Consider the following 17,696-nt stretch of genomic DNA (forward strand, 5'->3'; position numbering starts at 1 on the left):
GCCCTCAGGGGTGGGGGCTGTTTCTGCCCTGTGCCCTTGGCCTGGCGCTCACAGCTGGGAAGGGACTTTCCAAAATCCTGCTGGAAGGAGCCAGATGTGCCCACCCCCGGCACAGCCTCAGGGTCTGCTGCCGACCTGCCTTCAGATCATCTCTCCATAGAATCATAGGATCGCTTTGGTTGGAAGAGACCATCAGGTTCATGGAGTCCAAACATAACCCAACTCTAGCACTAACCCATGTCCCTAATGACCTCCAGTCTAAACCTCCCCTGGCACAACTTGAGGCCATTTCCTCTTGTCCTATCACTTGCTCCTTGCCAGAAGAGACCAACACCCTCCATGCTCCAACCTCCTTTCAGGCAGTTGTGGACAGCGATCAGGTCTCCCGTCAGCCTCCTGTTCTCCAGGCTGAACCCACCACTTCCCTCAGCCGCTCCTCATCACACTTGTGCTCCGGGCCCTCAGCAGCTTTGTCGCCTCCTCTGCACTCTCTCTAGTGCCTCAATGTCCTTCTTCTGATGAGGGGCCCAAAACCGAACACAGGATTCAAGCTGCGGCCTCACCAGCACAGAGCACAGTGACAACAATAAAGTGTGGCTGATGTTCTCTCTTGACCACACTCCCTTCCCCACTAAGGAAAGGGAAAAGGAGGAAAAGGGAGAAAGACTTACAATTTAGATAGATTTATAAAACAAAACAAGACAAAAATTAAAACTTTCCTCGTAATACTAATAGTGAGACAAATAAGGCAAAATATACAAAACCTATATTGTATTGCCCAGAGTAGCCAAAATGCTGCCACAGGGGCTGGTGTCACAGCAGAGGCTGCAGGGAAGACATCAGGAAGTCCTGGACTGGACTCGGCAGTGCACAGGAACTGGATTCAGGGATGCAAGGACTGGAACCAGGATCAGGGTTGCAGGCAGGACAACGGGCAGGCTCCTCTTGAGATGCCGGCCATGGACCAAGAGCCTGAGACCCTTGTGATCTCCCAGCATTAAACTGTGCATGACGTGGATGGCATGGAACAACTCGGTTTTCAATTGGCGTCACTTGTTCTGTCCACCCCTCCTTGCAAGTACAACCCCCTCACTTATGGGACGTAAGAGATTCACCAGCGATGTTGGCTGCTATAGCAATAAGATCTAGTCCTAGGCCTTTTCTGCATACCAGCCCTACTGTTAGCTCAGTAAAACTGTCAATATTGGCCGTTGTCAGCTCTGGAGCAGACAGTGTTTGAAAAACATGCAGCCAACTGCAGAAATATGCAGTTACTTGGAAGAGCTTAAGCTGAAAGGAAAATTCACTAAAAGACAATTAGTCTTGTTTTAACGAAAAGCAGGACAGCCCTCATCACAGTCTGCACCTTCCTCAGAGAGGCAGCAGAGGTGAGGGGCCAATGTCCTGTCTTGGGTGACCAGTGAGAACAGGACAGGTGGAAGTGGAATGAGGCTGCGTCAGGGGATGTTCAGACTGGACATTAGGAGAAAGTTCTTCACTGGAGGGTGGTCGGTCACTGGAACAGGCTCCCCAGGGAAATGGTCACGGCTCCCAGCCTGTCAGAGGTCAAGGAGTGTCTGGACGATGCTCTTTGTCTTGTGGTTTAGTGTCACATTGTTGTGCGAGCAGCGGGGAGCTGGACTCATTGATCCTTATGGGGATCTTCTAACTCGAGATATTCTATGATTCTGTGGTCTTCAAGCTCAGGAATATTTCATCCCAGACCCGTTTGTGTGTGTGTTTGTCTCTTTCTGGGCTAGCTGGGGAGATGAGGAGATCTCTGGGAGGGATCTAAACCTTATGTGTGTCATATGGATGAATATTTTCCACTAGCACAGTCAAGAGTACAGGGAGACATGGCAGGGTTGGGGAGGTGAGGAGCAGGTTCTCCATACAGTGATGGACCTCAGGCAGACTGCTGCTCCTTCCTGTCCACAGCTCCTCAGGGGACACTCTGCATCAGTATCAATGGGAGAATTCTCCTATCACTTCTTCTAAGTGCTCTTTCTGTACCTTCCTCCTTCACTCCACCCTTGAAACTTATCTAATTAAGTGTACAAGTGTTGAAAACCAGATGTACGTGATGGAAGTGACAGGGCTCTATCAGTCTTGTGTGATAACTGCCAGTCCCAGGCAGATACCTCAGGTACACCGGTGGTCTGGAGGTTTGCACTGGGGGCTTATGGTCAGACCATGGAGCTCTGCCTGAAAACATGAGAACTGCTCTCAGTTCTTCAAAAAACAAACAAACAAACAATACAAAACCACAACTTACTCATCAGCTAAAATGATTCAATATTTTAAATAAAATGTCCATGAATTTCTGTCCTGCCAAAATATGGATTTTTACAATATGTATGAATTGCAGGAGAAGAAATATTGTAGTTACCCTGTGCTTGTATTTCCAGAACTCTGCCTATGATACTGTGTATTTAATCCCCTGAACATCCAGGTGTTTCTACCTGTCCTTATTCAACCCACCATGTCTGCAGTCATCTCTTCAGAAGCCTGTCTGGACATTTGCACTTTCCACTGTTCTCCAGAGGTTCTTCTCCTCTCACTCTTTGCTCATTCAGATCCCTCTCACCTCTCTCCCTGCTTTGAGCTTCAGGCAGGTAAAGCTGAATTGTCTTTCAGCCATTGCTCTCATACTCCCTGTAGGCAACTCTTCAGTTGTGGTGATGGACCTCACTGGAAGTTGCTTAAACTAACAATAGAGTACATTTTATTGTTCATTATGTTGTGTTGTGTTTTCTTTCTCATTATCTTTTTTGCTTTTGCCAATTAAAAAAGCCTCTTTGTGCCTATTTAAATCCAGATCTCTAAGGAAAGCATGAAGTAATTCATGGAGAGAAGCTGTAACAATCAGGTGCCAACTTGAGTGGAAAATCTGATGTAAAGAAAAGTGATGTAACTGCCAGGGGGCCAATGAGCAAAACAGGGAGGTTGGAGAGGTGAGGAGCAAGGATGTCCATCCCGTGTCTGGCCTCGAGGGACTGCTTTTCCCACCTGTCCAACTTCCTCATTCTAAATATCCTCTTTACCTGCCCCCCTGAAACTTCTCTAATTAGCTCTACGAGTCTTCAGTACCTGAAAAAAATGATGGAAGAGACATGGCTTGTGAGGGCTTGGGGCCTTTTAATGAGCCCATGGTATATTTGAGGCTGAGTCCATGAACCTCAGGTACTGAGAAGAGATTCAACAAAGCTCTCAAGGAGCCAAAGGCAAAAGCAAACCCCAAAGTTCCTTGAAGCATTAATGGGCCCCACTGAAGGCTGTTCCTGACAAAGCCTCCCCAGAGGCTCGTTAGAGCAGATAATTGGAGGCTGTGATGGCAGGGAGGCCAAGGCCCTGTGCAGGTGGCTCTGATGCTGAGAAACCCCTTGGTTTGCTTTCCGAAGCAGAAAGGAGAAGCCATGACCTCCAGGCAATGGGAAGGGGGATCCTGTCCCTCACACACGGCTCAGGGCTCTTGCTGGGACCGTGGGATGTGGGTGTGCAAGGCCGAGGGAAGGACATGAGGTGACCTTGAGAAACTGTCTCTCTCAGAGGCATTCATGGAACCCCAAAGAATAGCTGATGGCATTTCTGCTCACGTACATGATGTGGATGCTGTACTCTCCTCTGTACAAGGCAAACATGGACGGCTGACCTGCTCATTCATGAACAAACTTTCCAAGCTGGTGTGACAGCCCAGGGCTGGAAATGGTGGTTGTGAGGGGCAAGTCCATGACAATTGACCTGAGGCTCCCTCCTCAGGGTGTCCAGTGCACAGGGGCACAGCCCAGACCCTGCTCTGCTGGTCCTGCAGGTCTCTGGCAGGAGGCCTGGCTGTGAGAGGACACTGCTGTGTGCCCAGCCCTGCAGGCCTACAGTTTTTCGCTTTTTCAATCTCTCAGTCAGTGTAATGGGAATCTTCTTGAGAGAAACTTCGTAGGAAGAGCCAAACCTTCAGGCCCTGCCCTGAGGAGATCACCTTGACATCTGGAAAGGCTGGTCTGAGGCCAGCTCTGTCACACAAGTGCCCATTGCCTGTCCCTGCCTGCGCTCACAGGACTCACACACAGCAGGACGGTGACCAGGCTGCCAGAGCACTCAGGCCTTGCACCAACACAAGGGATGAGAAGGAGAGTGTGGGAGTGGAACGAGAACAGCTCTGGAAGGCCAAGCGCTGCTGCTCCCGGGCAGGGCTGCCAGGCTGGACTCTTTTCCCCTCCACCCATGCACACACGAAGTATCCCCGTAGCTCCAAAAAGGCGTTGGAGTTAGGATGTCAGCAGAAAAGTATTTGCTGAAGGGCTCTTTATTTTGCTTATACACAGAGAGCACCATTCCGCATTGACACAGCCACTCAGTGAGAAAGGAAAAGCAGGCAGTGAATTGCAGAGGGAATTACAACATTATCACAATAAATAGAACTAGAGAAAAACGTACTGCAGACAGGATGAACCTGCAATGAGTTAGACTATAACTCTTATGTAGAAGAAGACAGAGACACTTTATAGCTTCAGAAGAAATCCAGTCATCTGTTTCCACACAGCATCCTTGAGCTCCTGGTTCCTCATGCTGTAGATGAGGGGGTTCACTGCTGGAGGCACCAAAGAGTACAGAACAGACACCACCAGATCCAGTGAAAGGGAGGAGATGGAGGGGGGCTTCAGGTGAGCAAATATGGCAGTGCTGACAAACAGGGAGACCACGGCCAGGTGAGGGAGGCACGTGGAAAAGGCTTTGTGCCGTCCCTGCTCAGAGGGGATCCTCAGCACGGCCCTGAAGATCTGCACATAGGACAGCATGATGAGAATGAAACACACAGAAATCAAACAGACACTAAAGACAATAAGCCCAATTTCCCTGAGGTAGGTGTCTGAGCAGGAGAGCTTGAGGATCTGGGGGATTTCACAGAAGAACTGGTCCAGGGCATTGCCCTTGCAGAGCGGCAGTGAAAATGTATTGGCCGTGTTCAGCAAAGAATAGAGAAACCCAGTGGCCCAGGCAGCTGCTGCCATGTGGCCACAAGCTCTGCTGCCCAGGAGGGTCCCGTAGTGCAGGGGTTTGCAGATGGCAACGTAGCGGTCATAGGACATGACCATGAGAATAAAATATTCTGCTGCAGCACAGAAAAGAAAAAAAAAGAGCTGGGCAGCACAACCTCTATATGAAATGGAGCTGGTGTCCCAGAGGGAATTGGCCATGGATTTGGGGACAGCGGTGGAGATGGAGCCCAGGTCGAGGAGGGCGAGGTTGAGCAGGAAGAAGTACATGGGGGTGTGGAGGTGCTGGTCACAGGCTATGGTGGTGATGATGAGGCCGTTGCCCAGGAGGGCAGCCAGGTAGATGCCCAGGAAGAGCCAGAAGTTCAAGAGCTGCAGCTCCCGTGTGTCTGGGAACGCCAGGAGGAGGAACTGGGTGATGGAGCTGCTGTTGGACATTTGCTGCCTCTGGGCATGGACACTGTCAGAGGACGGAATGACAGTGACACGTTAGGGGAGACTTCTCTGAGCAAAATCAAAGCCATTTCTCACACACCCTCCCCTGCTCCACACCCTTGTCCTTTTCCAGACCTTCCTTCAGCTCCGTGGTTGAGCCCTGGGTGGTGCTGGCTGGAGGTGCCGTGAGGAGCAGGGCCTGTGCCCGCTGGCTGCCCAGGAGTCAGCCCTGCTCTGCAGCAGGGGTCATGGCAACGGGGGGCAGGGGCCAGTCCTGGGGTTCAAAGTTGTCATCTGAAACTGCTGATGGTGAGAAGGGCCTGTCAGCATCTGCACTATCCCGAGAATGAAACAGGATGGTAAAATGAAATTTGAAATGTTTCGGTTTTTACAGCTTCACTGAGTACAGAGTGTTAGAGATTGGAACAGACATCGAAAGATCATCTAGTCCAATCCTGCAATTCCCCTGGAGAGTGTTCTTGGATGTCATAAACCCTCAGCATTTCTGCTGCACTCAGGGAGAACAGAGTGAGTCCTGCAAGGCAGGAGAATGCCTGTGGGTCAGTGCAGAGTGAGAGCAGCTGATCTGTCCCTCTGTCTTGCTCCAGCTGCCCTGGGCTGGCACCTTGCTGAGATGGAGGCTGATCATACTGCCATGTTACCCTGAAAAGCCACCACGCACTGCTGAGAGCAGAGGTTTGCAGGTTGGAAAAAAGGACAGGTTAGCCTAAGGCTGATGGGTTCAGCAGATGTGATGCTGCTGCTGTCCATGGGCAGAGGAGTGGCTGAAGGGATGTTCCGAGTCTTCTGGCAGATGTGCTGATCACTCAGAGTTGCAGTGCAGGAGTTTCAGTGACTTGTTAAAATTTGAGACCTCTTTCTGCTTTTATCCTTTCCTACACCTCCCTCCCCCCAGTCTTGGAAGAGGAAACAGAAAGGACAGACTCAGGAAAGCTCGTTATCTTTACAGTAATACCTCTATAGACCTTGTGCTTGAAACGTCCAATTGGAAGTAGTCTGCAGTGAGCTGGAGCTGTGAGCAGCCCTTACCCATGGAGAACCCAGCAGCAGAAGGACCCTGCCCTGCCGGGGGTCACTCCTTCCCCCCACAGCTTCTCCCCTCAGTGTTGTTGGGATCTCCCCGGGCAGGCTGAGCGCTGACCCTGGCAGGCGGCAGAGTCCCTGCCCCGGCACAGCCCTGGGGTGCAGGGACCCTGCTCTGCAGGACAGCCCTGGGCACCCCTGCCTGCACATTTGCATTTACACCCCACAGCCATCCTTGGGAGAACGCAGCATTCATGTCTTGTCACTCTGACAGTGCAGAAGGCAATCCCTGCTCTGCAGCACATCCTCCTCCTCTTCACCAGAGAATCTCTGAGAGCTGTACTTACATCTCTTGCAGGCTCTGCAATGTGACAGCTTTCTGAGATCCTCCCAAGATTTGCAGATGCAATGCCCTGCAGCCACAGGCTTAATATCTGAGAAGATTTTTCTCCAAGTGAGCTCTCATCTGTCCTCCCACTCCAGACTGTGTTTCCCCTCTCTGTGCCTGGCTCCTCTCCCCTCAGTGCTGCAGGCAGAGCTCTCAGCCCTGCTGCGCTTTGCAGAAGAGCTGCTCCTGGGCAGAGCTGTCTCTCTGCAGCGCTGCCACTTGCCATGAGCTCCCTCTGTCCCAGGAGCCCAGCCCAGCTCAGCAGCACAGGAGCAGCCCATGATGTCCCTTTCTCTGGCCCCTCTGGGCTCCCTTGTGGTGTTCCTGGGGCTCTAGAGGCACATTCTTGGAAACGAAATGAAGTAATCAGTAATGTTGATTTTCTCTCTTCTGCAGAGACAGCTCTTTCCAGCATTGTGTTCTTTGCATTAAAAAATAAACTGATATGAGAATCATCTTTTCTTGTCCCATCATTAGACAGGACACCAGGAATGTTACAGCAAAGGATCTAATTTCTCCATGCTGGGCGAGGAACATCTTCAGTTGAAGGAATTTAGGCATTTTATTCTGGTTTTATACTCCTAGGAGTAGAGAGACATCTAGCAATCTTTGGCCATGTCATGTCAGTGCTCTGAAGCAAAGCCTTTGCACACATGGGCTCTTGGACACTTGGTACCAGGTTTCCTTGGGGCAGGTCAGAGCTGGGCTGGTGCCACAGCTGGGGTGGTTCAGCCCAGATGGGAGGCAATGTCCTCAGCCAGGGACCTGACTGGCTGAGCTGGAGCTGTCAGTGTTGCAGACAGAGCTGTGACACGGATGGAATAAACTGCCAAGGCAGGGTGGCAGAAATTAGTTCATCTGGTCTTCAAGGACAGCAGCCTCCAAGCACAGCAACAGTCCAGATCAAAACTCGGTCTAGACCTGTAAGGCATTTCAAAGGCCCCATAACGAGCTGTTACTACTGCAGGAACAGTTAAAGGAGAAACAAAGACACGGTGTGGCCATTGATTAAATTAATAAGAGAAAGAGATGAGAATCCCTGTGTCCTCTTCTCCTGCCTCTTCACCAGCAAGTTCTCTCAGGCATTTGTGACTGGAGGCAGGAATCTGGACGAGAACAACCAGCAGTGGATAGGGATCAAGTCAGGGGTCACTGGAACTACCACAATCCTTTCCTGTCTATGGGACAGCAGGGGCAGCATCCCAGAGGCTGAGACAGCAGGACCATGTCACAGGGAGGCCACTCTCCACCTTCTTGGAAAGCTCATGGAGACTGGGGGGACTCCCTGACCACTGGCAGCTCTCACACATTGTGTGCACTTTTCAAAAATGGCCAGTGGGTGAGCAGGGGAACTGTGAAATGTGCTATTGTGATTCGTGTCACTATGAGAGTGTATCAGGGGACAGAAATAAGTATTAGTGTACTAACATTTCGAAAATGCGCCAACAAGAAGTTAAGATAAGTGCACTGAGATAGCCAAATAAGGCATGGAGCAAGGACACTGGATATTGTGGTTAGGTAGCACTAAGGACTTATGTAAAGAAAAGGGTATTGCGGTTAGGTAGCGCTAACGACTTGCTTACAGAAAACCCACTTTACGCATGCACCCAATAAAGGGTAAAGAAAAGGACACTAAAGAAGAGGAGAAGCCTTCCTCCTGAGGACCACCAGGAGGGGAGAGGCGACCACCTAAACCTCTGAGACATGCGCAGAAACCCCAACGCCACATTAATCTGGAGAATCAAAACTAGGAGGATACTTCTTGGAAAACGGAACTTAAGAAAGTGTAAAAAACCAAGGGAAAAAGTAAGCAGTGTGCGTGTTGGTGGAGCGGTGACTCCCCGCACACCCAGCGCTGTTTGCTTGCCTTTTATTACCTAGCCTTTTCCTTTGATATCTGTTAATGAAATGACTGATTCTGATTGAAACTCAACCGGACTCAAGTCCTGTTTATCACAGAACTAAGGGCTGTGCCCCAGAACATGTCCACTGGGACCCCATTTCTGGGTGTCTGGAAGAGAAGGTGACGGGGTTTACCCAGGGCAGGTTGTGTCTGTCCATCCTCTTTGCTTTCTGTGAGGAAAGGACAGGGTTGCAGGACGTGGGGAGAGCAGTGGTGGTCTGTTAGCTGGCAGTCAGCAAGGCATTCAGCATCATCCCCCACAATGTTCTCGTGTCCAAGGTAGGATATTATGGTCTGTGTAAGTGTGTAAGTAGAGGGATAAAAAAAATCTGGATGATTGGGCTTGGAAAGGTTCTACAGAAAGAGAGAAACTTCCCAATCATGAGGACAGTCAAGCAGTGGAAGCTGTTTCCCAGGAGTGCACATTCACTCTACCCCCAAAATATGTTTGGATAAAGGCCTGAGTAATCTGCTCTGACCCTGCTTTTGAGTGCCCAGAGCCTCCTTCTTGGGGCCCAAATCCTCATGTTTAAGGTCCATTTGCATTTCCATTTGCCTTCCAGTCATGTGCTGGAGCTGCCAAGCGGTTTCCGCTTCCTATGAGGCCTTCCTGGATGTTCCTCTGGATATCAAAGTAAGAGGCTTTGTAATTGTTCTTCAAGTTGTCCCAAGGCCACTGGAGCTTTCCAGAATCCACACAGTTGGCTTAAAAATGTATCCGACAAACACGAGAGAGCTTGGTGGTGGGCAGAAGGTGGAATGGACTGTGTCCTCCTGCAGAGGCCATGGCAGTGGTCTCCCTGTCGGTGCTGGTTTCAGCTGGACAGGCACCCGTGCCCCTCTCTGCACTGTGACGTACCCTCCTCCTTCTTTCCTTGCCCTCCCTCAACACCCGTCTGGCTCCCAGGCTCATGGGGGGTGTTGTTTCCATCACTGGTGACCCGCACACCATTGTCGCTGAATTGTGCGGTGCCACGAAGAGGTGGCTCTGGAGAGTGCCGGGAATCCCCGGGAAATGAGGGTGATGTTCAGCATCACACCCTCTTTCTGCCTCCTTCTGGACACTGCTTGCGGGTTCACAGTGGGTCTCCTCAGCGTCATCGAGCTGTTGTCTTGTGTAAACTCCTCCTAAGTGTTTGGGTGAGGGCATTTCCCAGAGCTCAGGGCTCTCCCTTCTTACTCCTCCAGGCAGCCGCATCTGTCACCGCAGCTCTGGAGGACTTTGTGAAACCCGAGCACCTGGATGGTGAAAACTGCTTTAAATGTAGCAAGTAAGACGATTACTGATGACATATTAATACTAGATGCTGTGTGAAGGTGTCATTGAGCAGAAGTCATGTTTTCACATTGGGTTAAGGCACAGTAATGAGAGGCAGGTTTTTTAACATGGCCTCATGGTACTGAATAGCCTTAAAATAACATCAGGATGTGTGAGACAGGAAAGGCTGTCTGGCCTTTGGGGGAAAAAATGGTGAGTTTCAGCCCTTGGCTCTGGACTTGCTTTCAAGGTGTGACAAGATGACTGCCGCCTCCAAGAGGTTCACGGTCCATCGCGCACCCAAGGTTCTCACGGTGTGTCTGAAGAGGTTTGAAGCTTTCACCGGCGACAAGATCAGCAAGGTGTGTACACAACTGGAGGGCAACGTTCTCTTCCTGGAGGGGGTTTCCCAAAGCCAGACGTTCTGTCACAAGCAGCTCTTGTTGAGATTTCTACGTTCCCTTCTGGGGACAGTTCCCATGGGAAGACAAGCGTGTCCTCTGCTCCCACAGAGCTGCTTTGGCCCAGGTCTGTTTCCTGCCACCCAAAAGGTGACATCTTGCTTTAGGGAAAACCAAGCGTTGGTGATTCCAAACGATGCATTTCTACACCTCTGGCCCTTAGTCTTGGAAGGCTGTGTCCTCAAGTGTTTCGTGATCATTGCTGAGCCCTCCTGGTCTCTCTGTAGGTTGTGGAGTATCCCCAGTACCTGGATCTTCGCCCGTACATGTCTCGGGCAGCCGGAGAACCGCTCCTCTACTCCTTATACGCTGTCCTGGTGCATGGAGGTGGCAGCTGCCGTGCAGGACACTACTTCTGCTACATCAAGGTGAAAAGCAACTTCCTTCTGAACAAGGGAAAAATGTATCCTGGGGAAAACCACCTTCCCCTGCCGTGTTCTGGCAGCCAAGGATCTGAGGGGAGAAGGTTTCCTCAGGGGCTGGATCGGATTTGTTTTGGAACACTCCTGGTTCGGCAGCTTTTGGCTTGTATTTTTGTGGAGGAGCTGTGCCGTTCATCTCCTGATATCGACACTTTTCTTTGCAGGCCAGCGATGGACTGTGGTACCAGATGAACGACGAGTCTGTGGTTCTTTGCAACATCGACACAGTTCTCAGGCAGCAAGCATATTTACTGTTTTACATCAGGTAATCACAAGTTTTAAGCTGTGTTCAGAATACATTTCCTTTTCCTGGCTTTGCTATTTTTCTTCAGATCCTCTGGAGTGTTTCTGTCATAGCTGACAATTACCACCTGTATCGTTCAGCCCAATCAAATTTCCCATTTGTGGTCTTAGTTACATATTCTCTCTGTCATATAAAGTGCTCCAAGAAAATGCCTGAACTCAGAGGAGGCTGCAAGAACAGCCCTCAGCAGAGATCCCTCTTTTTTCCCCAGGTGCTCTGATTTGAAAGTTGGACAAATGACTTCTTCCTCACCGGCACCATCACACGCCCTTTCCCTCCTCAGTCAGTGGGCGGCCGGCAGCAAGCAGGTGGGTTCTGTGGGACCGCAGTGTCTGCCCTGTAGGACTAAGGTGGCTGTGGGGAGGTGGTCAGGGCACCAGATGGACAGCAGGTTTCTTTCAGGGATCTTGTCAGCGCTCTCTTTTCCCTCCCACACAGCAGCTTTCTGCACAGTTGCAGCACGGCTCCCTGTCCCAGCATCCCACCTGCATCCATCCCATTTGTCCTCCTTGGCCCCTCTGCAGCCTCCTGGAGCCTTTGGGAGGCCCTTAGTTGTCCCCTCAAAGCTTCTGGGGGTTCCCCACTGGTGGGTCCTGTCAGGAGGAAAGGGCAGGAGCTTCTCACAGCTCTCTTTGCAGGACATGGCGGGGGGCATGGAGGACTCTGCAGAGGACAGCAGCTCCTCCACACCAGCCAGCAGCAGCCAGCAAAGCCGGGCAGGTGCCCGGGAGGCAGCTGCGGGCCGGCCGTGCCCCATCTGGCCAGGCAGGGTCAACAGCAGCTCCTCCGTGGGTTCCTGCTTGCGTTGCTTCTTCCACGGCTGCGTCAGGCTGGTGTCCAGAAGGAAAGCTGCGTGCCCGCTGCGCTGTCACCCCCGTGACCGTGTGCCCCACACTGCGCGAGAGGGCAGCAGCAAAGAGGAGCGGGGATTCAGCCCTTCTGCCCACTGCCAGGAGAACGGTGCCAGGGAGAGGGCCCGCAGCAGATCCCCGCAGTGGGGCAACCATCTCCGCAGCTGGGCTGTGGACACCACGGACTACGAACATTCAGACGGGTAGAGGGGGAGAACCAGTCCCCTGAGCTGTGACCGCACTCACAGGGATGAGGCAGCTCCAAGACCCTCCAGCAGCAGCTCCCAGTCTGCACCAGCACCTGCAGTGCCCTCCAGCAGCAGCTCCCAGTCTGCACCAGCACCTCCAGTGCCCTCCAGCAGCAGCTCCCAGTCCGTTCCTGCCCCCAGAGCTGCTCAGGAGCAAACCCGGCCAAGGCAGAGAGATCGGAGCAGATCCCCATGGCGGGGCTGTGATCTCCGCAGCCGGTTTTTGGAGATCACGGACCAGCATCGCTCAGTGAGGAGGACAAGGAGCTGGAGAACAAGTCCTCCATGCTGTGACCAAGCCCTAAGGGATGATGCAGCTCCAGGACCCTCCAGCAGCAGCTCCCAGTCTGTTCCTGCCCCCAGAGCTGCTCAGGAGCAAACCCGGCCAAGGCAGAGAGATCGGAGCAGATCCCCGCGGCGGTGCTATGATGTCCACATCCAGTTTGTGGAAATCACGGACTGTGACCCCTCAGCACACAGGGGGAGGAGGAGGAGGAGCACGAAGGCTTCAGTGCCCCGGAGTTACAAATCAGAAAAACAGCCAGTGGTGACAGAGGCAGATTGCAGCCTGGGATGAGGGAGGACACAGCGTCTGAAGCCTGTGATGCCAGAGAGGAGAAGGAAGAGTCCGGGAAGCACCAAAGCTGCCCCAGCAGGGACCAAGCTGCCCCAAGGGCACCAGCAGCCAGTGCTGCCTCTGGCCAGGAAGAGCTCAGAGAGCCCTTCCAGAGCCAGGGGCAGCTCTGCCGGCCGGCCCGCCTGCCCACAGGCCCCTCGAGGAGAAGCTGCTTCTGCGTCCCATGGCTGGGATCCCTTCTCAGAAACACTCCCTGTGCACCAGCAGGCCGATAAGACAAAGCCACGATTAAAACCAAACTCCTGTTGGCCTTGCGTGTGTCATTGATGGGCTGTTTGCTTCTCTGTGGGTTTTGGGGAAATTGGTGAAATCCCTATTCTGAGAAGTCTCTGTGATGAGGTTTTGGGAGCTGTGTGCTGCGTGTTCCCATCTTGCCCTCTCTTCTGTTTCAATGTGGAGGTCGAGCAGGTCACTGTCCTGCTCAAGGCCAGGTGAACCAGGGGAGGCTGTTCAAGGCCTTCACCCACCTTTGCATCACCCTCAAAAGAGCTAAAATCGCATTCTACAGGAGGACGAGTCCAACCCCCTTCCCAGGGACAGAGGCAGGCTGACCAACCTGCAATTCTCCCCATGCTTGTTCTTGCCTTTCTTGAACATGGCTTTGATGTCTGCCTTTTCCAAAGACCCCAGAACCTTTCTAATTACCCTGATTCTTATGAGAGCACAATCCAGAATCACGGGCAAGTGTGACGTAGCAGACAGCAGCACTTGCAATGAGCTTGTCCAAGGCAGCTGAGATCAGTCTCACTGGGCCTGTGTTGTTGGTTCCTGGAGTCACACACAGAAATCACAGAATCACAGAATGTTAAGGATTGGAAGGGACCTGAAAAGATCATCTAGTCCAATCCCCCTGCCAGGGCAGGATCACCTAGGTGAGGTTACACAGGAAGGCGTCCAGGTGGGTTTTGAATGTCTCCAGAGAAGGAGACTCCACAACCTCCCTGGGAAGCCTGTTCCAGTGTTCCATCACCCTCACTGAGAAGAAGTTTCTTCTCAAATTTAAGTGGAACCTCTTGTGTTCCAGCTTGAACCCATTACCCCTTGTCTTACTGTTGGTTGTCACCGAGAAGAGCCTGGCTGCATCCTCGTGACACCCACCCTTTATACATTTATAAACATTGATGAGGTCACCCCTCAATCTCCTCTTCCCCAAGCTAAAGAGACCCAGCTCCCTCAGCCTTTCTTCATAAGGGAGATGCTCCACTCCCTTAATCATCTTTGTGGCCCTGCGCTGGACTCTCTCCAGCAGTTCCCTGTCCTTCTTGAGCTGAGGGGCCCAGAACTGGACACAATATTCCAGATGAGGTCTCACCAGGGCAGAGTAGAGGGGAAGGAGAACCTCTCTCGACCTACTAACCACCCCCCTTCTAATACACCCCAGGATGCCATTGGCCTTCTTGGCCACAAGGGCACAGTGCTGGCTCGTGGTCATCCTGCTGTCCACCAGGACCCCCAGGTCCCTTTCCCCACACTGTACTCTAATAGGTCATTCCCCAACCTATACTGGAACCTGGGGTTGTTCCTGCCCAGATGCAAGACTCTACACTTGCCCTTGTTATATTTCATTAAACTTTTCCCTGCCCAACCCTCTAGCCTGTCCAGATCTCGCTGGATGGCAGCACAGCCCTCTGGCATGCCAGCCACTCCTCCCAGCTTGGTGTCATCAGCAAACTTGCTGATAGTACACTCAATTCCCTCATCCAAGTTATTGATTAATATATTGAATAACACTGGTTCCATAATACTGCTCACGTACATGATGTGCATGCTCACATCTCCTCTGTACAATGCAAACATGGACTGCTGATCTGCTCATTCAGGAACAAATTCTCCAAGCTGCTGTGACAGCCCAGGGCTGGAAATGGTGGCTGTGAGGGCCAGTGCATGACAATTACCCTGGGGCAGCTTCCTCAGGGTGTCCAGCGCACATGACACAGCCCAGACCCTGCTCTGCTGGTCCTGCAGGTCTCTGGCAGGAGGCCTGGCTGTGAGAGGACTCTGCTGAATGCCCCAAACCTGCAGGCCTACAGTTTTTCGCTTTTTCAATCTGTCAGTCACTGTAATGGGAATGTTCTTGAGAGAAACTTTGTAGGAAGACATAAACCTTCAGGCCCTGCCCTGAGGAGATCACCTTGCCATCTGGAAAGGCTGTTCTGAGGCCAGCTCTGTCACACAAGTGCCCATTGCCTGTCCCTGCCTGCGCTCACAGGACTCACAGACAGCAGGACGGTGACCAGGCTGCCAGAGCACTCAGGCCTTGCAGCAACAGGAGGGATGAGAAGGAGAGTGTGGGAGTGGAACGAGAACAGCTCTGGAAGGCCAAGCGCTGGTGCTCCCTGGCAGTGCTGCCAGGCTGGACTCTTTTCCCCTCCACCCATGCACAGGAACTGTCCCTGCAGCTCAAAATAGGCCTTGGAGGAAGAATCTCAGAGAAAAAATTCAATGCAGAGCCCTTTATTTTGTGTAAATATTCAGAGAACATGGGTCCATATTTATACAGCCAGTGGTTTGAAAAGGAAAAGCAGAGAATGAATTAGAAAGGAGATGACAAAAACATAATGACTGATTAAAAAATAAACACCACCAACACATACACACACACAAGACTGGGCCTGTAATGAGTTACATTAGAACTGTTATCTGTTAAAGAGAAGATGACGCGTAGTTTATTCTTTTTGAAAAGCATCCCGCCATTAGTTTCCACAGGGCACCCTTGAGCTCCTGGTTCCTCATGCTGTAGATGAGGGGGTTCACTCCTGGAGGCACCAAAGAGTACAGAACAGACACCATCAGATCCAGTGAAGGGGAGGAGATGGAGGGGGGCTTCAGGTGGGCAAATATGGCAGTGCTGACAAACAGGAAGACCACGGCCAGGTGAGGGAGGCACGTGGAAAAGGCTTTGTGCTGTCCCTGCTCAGAGGGGATCCTCAGCACGGCCCTGAAGATCTGCACATAGGACAGCACGATGAACACAAAACACATAAAAACTAGAAAGCCACTAACAACAATAAGCCCAAGTTCCCTGATGTAGGCATCTGAGCAGGAGAGCTTGAGGATCCTGGGGATTTCACAGAAGAACTGGTCCAGGGCATTGCCCTTGCAGAGCGGCAGTGAAAATGTACTGACCGTGTGCAGCAAGGAATAGAGAAACCCAGTGGCCCAGGCAGCTGCTGCCATGTGGACACAAGCTCTGCTGCCCAGGAGGGTCCCGTAGTGCAGGGGTTTGCAGATGGCAATGTAGCGGTCGTAGGACATGACTGTGAGAAGAGAATATTCTGTTGCAATCAAGAAGGAAAGCAGAAATATCTGTGCAACACAACCCAAGTAGGAGATGGCCCTGATGTCCCACAGGGAATTTGCCATTGAATTCAGAACAGTGGTGGAGATGAAGCCCAGGTCGAGGAGGGAAAGGTTGAGGAGGAAGAAGTACATGGGGGTGTGGAGGTGCTGGTCACAGGCTATGGTGGTGATGATGAGGCCGTTGCCCAGGAAGGCAGCCAGGTAGATGCCCAGGAAGAGCCAGAAGTGCAAGAGCTGCAGCTCCCAGCTTGCTCCTCCCTGCTTGGTGTCATCAGCAAACTTGCTGATAGTACACTCAATTCCCTCATCCAAGTCGTTGATGAATATATTGAATAATATTGGTCCCAGAACTGACCCTTGAGGCACTCCACTCGATACAGGCCTCCAACCAGACTCCGCCCCATTGACCACGACTCTCTGGCTTCTCTCCTTCAGCCAGTTTGCGGTCCACCTCACTACCCGATCATCCAGTCCACACTTCCTCAGTTTTGCTGTGAGGATGCTGTGGGAGACGGTGTCAAATGCTTTGCTGAAGTCAAGGTAGACCACATCCACTGCTCTGCCATCGTCAATCCACCTTGTTACGTCTTCATAAAAGGCTATGAGGTTGGTCAAACACGACTTCCCCTTGGTGAAGCCATGTTGACTGTCCCTGATGACCCTCTTATCCTTGATATGTCTTAAGATGGCACCAAGGATAAGGTGTTCCATCACTTTCCCAGGGATGGAGGTGAGGCTGACCGGTCTATAGTTGCCCGGGTCCTCCTTCTTACCCTTTTTGAAGACCGGAGTGACATTTGCTTTCCTCCAGTCCTCAGGCACCTCTCCCGTTTCCCAAGACTTGGCAAAGATGATGGAGAGCGGTCCAGCAATGACTTCAGCCAGCTCCCTCAGCACCCGCGGGTGCATCCCATCTGGACCCATGGATTTATGGATGTCCAGATTGCTTAACTAGGTCCCTAACCCAGTCCTCATCAACTGAGGCAAACTCCTCCATTGCCCTGCCTTCCTCTGGGGCCTCAGGGGTACGGGGCTCCTCAGGACAGCCTCCGGCTGTCAGGGTTCTGTCAGGTGTCCACATCTGAGCTGGCCTCATGGACTCCTTATGCACCCAGGGATGCTCACAGACAGAGTCTGTCCCTTTCACACACAGAGGCAGGAGTCACAGTGTCTCTCTGGCCTCCTGTTGCCACTCCCAAGGGACGGGAGACACCTCAGCCCTGTGGTGTGTCACCCTGCTCTGCACTCATCTGAGATGTCCCACATCATGAGGAATGGACACGGGGACCTCAGTTAAAGGAAGCACATCCCAGGGCTGCATTCGGGTGATTTCCCATGGGGTGTTCCTCCCAATATGAAGTGACCTCAAGGCCTTCTTTGTGCCACAGGCCTTCATGGAACCCCAAGGAATAGTTGATGGTGTTTGTGCTCACTCGCATTCATGTCACATC

At 52.0% G+C, this 17,696-nt stretch overlaps 2 protein-coding genes across 2 annotated transcripts; both read right to left on the minus strand.

Moving 5' to 3' along the window:
- Nucleotides 1-1,457: 1,457 nt before the first annotated feature.
- LOC135999849 (olfactory receptor 14J1-like) lies at nt 1,458-9,716 on the minus strand. The gene is made up of 3 exons (XM_065653421.1): nt 9,624-9,716; nt 4,590-5,051; nt 1,458-1,556 (listed from the first exon to the last, which is right to left on the minus strand). Exons 1-3 carry the CDS (start codon nt 9,714-9,716, stop codon nt 1,458-1,460), a joined length of 654 nt encoding a protein of 217 aa, XP_065509493.1.
- A 5,872-nt stretch (nt 9,717-15,588) lies between these two features.
- Nucleotides 15,589-16,377, minus strand: LOC135999850 (olfactory receptor 14A16-like). The gene has a single exon (XM_065653422.1). It carries the CDS (start codon nt 16,375-16,377, stop codon nt 15,589-15,591), a length of 789 nt encoding a protein of 262 aa, XP_065509494.1.
- Between the last annotated feature and the right edge of the window lie 1,319 nt (nt 16,378-17,696).

This window comes from Caloenas nicobarica, chromosome 30, assembly GCF_036013445.1.
Source record: "Caloenas nicobarica isolate bCalNic1 chromosome 30, bCalNic1.hap1, whole genome shotgun sequence".
Classification (NCBI taxonomy): Eukaryota; Metazoa; Chordata; class Aves; order Columbiformes; family Columbidae; genus Caloenas; species Caloenas nicobarica.